This window comes from Lactuca sativa, chromosome 4, assembly GCF_002870075.4.
Source record: "Lactuca sativa cultivar Salinas chromosome 4, Lsat_Salinas_v11, whole genome shotgun sequence".
In the NCBI taxonomy this organism is placed as follows: Eukaryota; Viridiplantae; Streptophyta; class Magnoliopsida; order Asterales; family Asteraceae; genus Lactuca; species Lactuca sativa.
This window is the reverse complement of record NC_056626.2, coordinates 170,585,368-170,592,808: the sequence shown is the minus strand read 5'-3', so window position 1 is coordinate 170,592,808 and position 7,441 is coordinate 170,585,368. Positions and strand designations below refer to the sequence as shown.

General features: G+C 34.2%; 1 protein-coding gene across 1 annotated transcript; it reads right to left on the bottom strand.

Moving 5' to 3' along the window:
• Nucleotides 1-4,985: 4,985 nt before the first annotated feature.
• On the bottom strand, nucleotides 4,986-5,916 carry LOC111906868 (ESCRT-related protein CHMP1B). The gene has a single exon (XM_023902648.3). It carries the CDS (start codon nucleotides 5,754-5,756, stop codon nucleotides 5,145-5,147), a length of 612 nt encoding a protein of 203 aa, XP_023758416.1. The 5' UTR covers nucleotides 5,757-5,916; the 3' UTR covers nucleotides 4,986-5,144.
• Nucleotides 5,917-7,441: the final 1,525 nt, after the last annotated feature.

Sequence of the window (7,441 nt, the reverse complement as noted above, 5' to 3'; positions counted from 1 at the left end):
CGACACACGAATGTGTGTCGTTTTCCTTTACGACAGGGCCTTCCTTGATACGCATTGTGTGTCGTAAACGCGCGTCGTAATTGCACATCGTAAATGAGCGTCGTAAATGCGCGTCGTCTCTTTTTATGACAGGGTCTTCCTTGACGCGCATTTGCGCGTTGTCTGAGCCTTTTACGACGCGCAATGAGCGTCGTAAAAGGTTGTTTTTCTTGTAGTGCATGGTGGTTATAGAACCCATGGGTCATGGAAATGAAAGGTCTTGACAATTTAGGGTTTACATGGTGTAACCCTAATTGTAACACACTATATAATGATCATTATGTTCACCAAAATCGGAACTTAAGCAAGAAAGAAGAGGGCTAGCCGATTTCAAGTAGTGTGACATTTCTCTCAAAGTTTATTCCAAGTGCATTTGGTGTTGTGTGAGACATCTGAGGCATCACACTTGGGGTGTTAGGCTCTTAAGGTTTTCAAGGAATCCAAACTACTACAAGGTATGTTTTCTAGCTTACTTTTAGTTTAAAAGTTCCCCATGTATGCTAGATAGGATTGTGAACCTTGGAAAGTCAATTTTGCATGTATCTTAGTCAAACATAGATCCAAGGTTTCTAGGGTTGAATAAACACCTTAGGAGTGTTAGAATGTTCAAAACCCTTCACTATTTCCCAAGGATCAAGATGTTTTGACCAAAAACCCAATAAAAGTGTTAAGAAAGAGATCTAAGCAATCATTTGGCAAGTTTGAGACTTGCTTACCAAAAAGTGACGAGGATGGGGTGAAGTTTCTGGAAACATTTCTAAGCAATCATTCAAAGTACTCTTTCTGTGTGAATAAAATAGCTAATCTCATCCCATAATAAAAATTACATGGAAACATTTATCAACCATTTTATTTAAGGTGCATGTTAACTCGATTTTTCTCTGTTTATTTCATAAGCAACATAACATTCTACTTTTGATAATATTTTTGTTTATAAAGATTTTTTATAAGCAAGTTTTTTCTTTATAAAGATTCTTTTATTGAAGTTTAATCCAGCAAAATGATTATTAAGTGCACTGTGATTGTGTTTCTTTTGTAGATCTTAAGGTTGTAATCGCATATTAAAAGGAATATTTATGTAGATTTGCTCAAAGGTTTTAATGACGCAATTATTAGAGAACATGGTGAAGCTTTTGTGGTGGCAGCTTCACAAATTCTTCTTTTCCTCTTAATATGCAAGTTACTAAGTATTACCAAAAGATGATCATGGGCTTTTTGTATAGGTATTTCAAAATTGTGCTCTTTTTTAGAAATTTCTAATAATCTTTATACCAAGTTGTATCTTTTTTCCTTTAGTCATTTAGCTAATAAAAACTACTCTATCATTATACTTTCAAAAGCAAGTGAAAATTGTTATAGGATGATGTGTTTGTTTTCCTTTTTTCTTTTTTTCTTTTTTCATTTTTTATTTTTTGGAAAAAATAGCTCCCAAAGCAAATGAAGAATAAAAACTACTCTATTATTATACTTATACTGTTCGGGTTTCAAATGTTTCAGAAAAAAAAAACAGTCATATATAAATTAAAGACCCTAGAGAAATAAGAAATTGAACATACCATCTCAATCCTATTCGATATATCATTTTAGAAATTCTTACTATTTATTCATTTATATTTATAGGCGAAAAAAAAAAGCATAAGTACATTGCTAATTTTCAAGAACTAGATATAGCTATGTTGAGGCTACAAAGTTTTTATTTGAGTTATGTGTCTCTTCCATTAAAAAATGAAAATTCTGCAACTTTATTGCATGTTATAGTATCTTCACTCCTCATTTCTTATAAAACCAAGTTAGTGTATATTATATGCAATTAAAGATATAATGGAAATCAGCATAACATACATGACATTTGGTATGTTTTGTTACTAAAAATTTTATAGTCCCTTCCCTCCTCATTTCTTATAAAACCAAGTTAGTGTATATTATATGTAATTAAAGATATAATGGAAATAAACATAACATGCATGGTATTTCGTATGTTTTGTTACTAAAAGTTTATAAGACTGATTGACTACTTCCTCTTCTGTAATGATTTCCCTTATCATCAATCCTCTACTTCCTCTAAAATTTTATAAGAGATTGATTATTTCCCCTACTATTATTATTTCCTTTATCATAAATCTTATACTCCCTCTAAATATAGCTCAATTATTAAAGACTATTGGGTGTGGGTAACATGTTATTGCATATTACCACATCCAAAAGATATCACATCATTGTCCTAGTCATACGTGGGTGTTATATAACATCCAAGGTGGAAATGGACAACACCAAATAACATGTGATAACACCCCTTATTTTTTATTTTATTTTATTTTTTGATGTTTTTATTTTCGATATTTCAATTTTTTTTTATTTACGTCATAATATTTATAATTATCGTATAAAAAAATCTTAAATTAAAAACAACATTTAAAAAGTAAAAATAAAATTTTAACAAATTCTAAATTAAAAACAACATTAAAAAATTACAACAAAGGACAAAAACATTTAAAAATAATTGTGCAAACAAATGTCGCAGCAGCATATTTGGAAATCAGAAATCGAGTCAACAAATACGTGTTGAAAAAGTTGGTTTGATGTCCATCTTTCTTCAACGTTTGTTTGCAAACACTTATTCAAGAAATCTTTAGCTTCCACCGATAACCATGTCAAAAACAATGGCACATCGCCGGAATACCCAATTCTGTATAAAACAGACACCGGGAATCAACACTAGGAGTAATGAAATCAGGACGTTGGCACAATGGTTCACAATTACTCCATGGAGCATCGTTGAAGTCAATTTTCACAGTGAAGTTACAGAGTTCCAAACCTGTTACTAACAAAGGTCACTTCTCGCTTCCAGAGTAAGTGAGGCGATCGACAAGAGCAAGACACCCATTCAAAGTATTGTTAGTGGGAGATCGCACCCAAGTGAGCGGAGTAACATATTTGGAATACATACCTTTGGTATGTCTTTGGCCCGCTGACTGGTCATGTTTTTGGTGGCGTAGTTGCAAAGAATGAACCCTAATCCTCTAAATTGGACCTTAGTACCCGAAATCGAGAAATACAGTTAAGTAACTTTGTCTTCAGATTTTAATCAATTTTAGAGGAAACCAAAACCTGGAAAAAGGTAAGAAGAGTACGTGAATAAAGGCAAAAGCAAAATTTAGATGAATGATTATATGAAAAGTCAAAATACTCATAATTTTGACTTTTAAGTTTTCACTATTTTGACTTTTAAATGTTTCAGTAGCACATGAAACTTGCTAATATAGGTTAGAGGGACTAAAAAGGACAGGTCACTTCAAAGTTTGTTCCCTCAAAATGCTTGAAAATAACTTAAGGGACTGAATTAGTAAATGTAAAATACATAGTAGGGTTAATGTGTCATTTTCCTTATAAATAAATAGGGAAAATAATTATTATTTTTTCTTTTTAAGTTTGTGACCGTTTGCAAACGGTCAAAATGTGATCGTTCCCCTCAAATGCAAGCCAATTTCAATCGTTTCCTCTCATTACCACAATAACAGGCATTACCCTAATGCGAAAAAATGCAACCCCGAGGCAGTGTAGCCAGCGTTATAACTATGTTTTTGTCGTGCCGCGTCGGAGTAACACGGGTGCACGTTGCCCGTTCCCACCCGTCTAATACCAGATATATTTCCGATTGTCTTGACTCGGATTATGATGGGTATGAACAACTCTCATGAAATTAATGATGAATCAAATATGATGATGCGTCATGTTTTGGTTCAGGTCAGTTGTTCAAGTTGCAATTGGATTGATCCAGTCCGGTTAGTTGTCTGGTTCAGGTCTCAAATTGTTCAACTTGCAATCGGATTGATCCTCAAATTGTTCAACTTGCAATCGGATTGATCCGGTCCGGTTAGTTGTCTTTGTAACCGGTGGCTAGACATGTGTTGGTTTTAGGCGGATGTCATGTAATAATAGTTGGTTTGTGTAATTGTGTATTGTAACATATTGAGCTTATTTTTACTTTTTCTAAATGTTTGAAAAATTACTCCTATTGATTCAATTACCCATTAATTACACATTTTGTTATGAGTTATAAGCTAATTATTGTACTTGATGTGTTATGTGTTATAATGTCGGTCCAACCGGTCCAAAATTTAAAGAACAGGTGTAATCGGTTTCGGTTCTAGACGATTAAAATGCATACATGTCTATCTATGCTCACCATGACAATTAAAATGAGTACCGGTCTATGTTCCATGATTGATTGTGTTTGTTTTTCTATGTTCCATAATTGATTGTGTTTGTTTTTCCAGACTATCAATTATATATTTTATTGTACAGCATCATTTTTTCATTAATCTACACATAAGAATGTTGAAGGGATCTTCAAAACATTTTACATATTTAGTTGAATCAACCATTATAAAGTTGCAGGCAACACATCTAACTTTGTAAATAAATAACTTTTTGCAAATATTTGATTAGTTATTACAGTTTTGAATTATATATAGTTTTTTCTTTCTCAACCTTGGTTTCCACAGGTTTATATAAAAGTAAACAAAGAAGTGGACTCATTACATTAAAAATGTTAAACATGGTGGTTGTCCCTTTGAAAGGGGTGAAACAGGATGATTAGAAGCATCATCTTTTGACAGATCCACAGGCACCCGATATATATCAATTGAAAAGGGTTTTGATCAAAGGTACTAAAAAAAGAATTTCAAAGGGTAGACACCATAAAGAATTTGTCCTTCCCAAAAGAAAAAAGGCACATTTGATGCAACAACAAAACTATAATCTAAATGGAACTCAAGGGGGACCATAAGATACAAAGTAATATCTAAAAGCAGATTATAATAACTGTTCTAATACCAAATCACAATTAGTAAATGGGATAATCCATATAGATTCAATTTTCGACTTTAGATGGCATTGAGAAGGATTAATTTCAAGCAGCAGAAAGTAGGAGAAAACACAAGATATAATCCAGATAAATTTACAGATTCAATCCGAAATTGTAGATAGTGTGCGTAGAAAGTAGGAGAAAACACAAGATATAATCCAGTCAAATTTACAGATTCAATCCGAAATTGCAGTGTGTCATAGACAAAAAGAATTACTACAAACCATGAAACTTTCACTTACCCACGGGCTTTAAGATCTGCAAGGCGCCTGGAAAGGTCATCCTCCTCAACCTTCTCAGTGTTCTTGGTTGGCACTGCGTGAGCAGCAGGTTGTGGCAAGCCCACAGACACCTCCAGACCATAATCATCCGCAACTTGCTGCATCAAGCTGTTGACCTCTCCTTCTGGAGTCGAAAGAGAAGTGCTTCCAGCCATCGAGCTCTCCATGAACTCCGCCTGTACTTCCATATTCACAAACTGGCGTTCAAACTGGTCCATGGTCTCAGACATCTTCTGTAAGTTACCCGTGGCTAGGGTTGACTCAAGAGACTTTACGATCGATCCCATAGACTTGCTGATCGTTGTCATCTTGGCCTGCGTATCGAGCCTTGCGACGACTGCATCAAGACGTGAGGATAAACGAAGGTAATTCATCTGTTCGCTACGCTTACGGATCGCGTTTTCCGCGTAGATCCGTGCTCCGTCCATGTTACCTTTCTCGATCGCTTTCTTGACTTTAAGTTTCTCGGATTTCTCGTCTTTCTCGCACTTTCTTGCTTGACGTTGGAGGCTCTTGGCGGTGAACTTGAGCTCCATGATCTGGTTCATTAATTTCTCAGCTTGCCCCATGATTTTTCGTTGATCTGTTGAGAATCAGAAGAAGCTGATAAAGAAGTGGTTAACTCGATCGTTGGATTGAATCTGATGATTGATTGTAAAGCCCTCTTTTGAGCTAGGGTTTGAATGTGTAGGAATTTTCTTCGGTCTTCAATAGGGGGTTTTGCTATTTGTTGGAGACGGGATCGCGTAAAGTAAACGAATGACCGTTGCTCTTGTGGGTCCCGATATCACACGCTTTAATCCGTGTGTGAAATCTATACAATGTCGACAATGAATAAGTTTTACGGATAACGATTAAATAAATTTTTATAAACGAGTTAATTAAAAAGAATACTTTTTGCAGAATATGAAAAATCATTTGGATGGGAATGTCTTGTTCCAACCCGTTAGGCCATCCGTTATACATTTAACGAGCCACGAATCACAATCACCATCACGAACAACGAAAGAGTGTTGGTGTGTATAAGACGACCGCGAACAAAAATCAGAGAGGAAAGAAGAGAGAAGAAAAAGGAGGGGATTGGTCGTGGTCATTCATCCTCCCCACCACAAATCACCACGACCACGAAGGTTCGGTGCGCACAGACAACGCTTTTGGCCATGTAGACTACAAGCCCATTCGTCCTTAGTATACCGGATGACCTTATGTGAATTTCAAAGTTGGTGGATGGTGAGAATTAACATAAAGGCATTTAGGAATATGAAATCTTATATTTCGGATTGAGATTGTTCATTCTTTACTCAGAATACAATATAAAATATTAGGTTATTATTCATGAGAACCATGAAAATCATTGTTAAGAAAAAAAAATATTGATAATTTTAAGGGAAAATGACGCAACAGTCTTATTATGTATTTTAATTGGGATAATGACTTAAAAGGGTAATATATTTTTCGATTTGTATGCATTTGATCATTGAGTTTTTTTTCGTGTACATTTACCCGTTTCATCTTGTTAAACTGTACACATTCAGTCCTTCTGAGCGGTTACTCCAGGTTAGCCGGGAAAAATGACTTATTAGGGTAATATATTTTTTATTTTATACACATTTAGTCTTTAATATTTTTTTACACATTTAGTCATTAATATTTTTTTTGTTTCAAAATAAGTCTATTTTATTTTTATACTCATTCAGTACATATGAACGATTTCTTTAGGTTTTTCTCACGACATCTTACGTGAGACAATCATTGATGAGATGTTTGGGGTTGTTGATGCTTATGTCCATCACGATCCCGACTGTTTGGTTGCGTAGGTCTTGTGGTTTAGCTTAGGTTTTGTCTTCTAAATGTTGTAACTTCTTCATACGATACCAAATTTTAACAATCTTTATATCCACGTGTTTGTTTTTTGAGTCTACCACAACTTTCGATAAGATTACTCCTGTTAAAATGTAATATATTTTTACTTTCGATTTAATAAAAAAAAACATTCATACATGCATTCATGAAAAACGTGTGGATATAAAGATCGTAAGTAAATATATATTACTTTTAACGAGAGTAATTTAAAAGAAAGTTGTAGTAGACTAAACTACAAACATAGGAATATAAAGATCTTTAAAATTCAATATCATATGAAGAAGTTGTGATGTTTAGAAAACATGACCTAAGCAACCAAGTAGTCGAGATTGTGATGGGCATAAGCATCAAAAGCCCCAAATACCTCATTAATGAACATCCTACGTAAAAT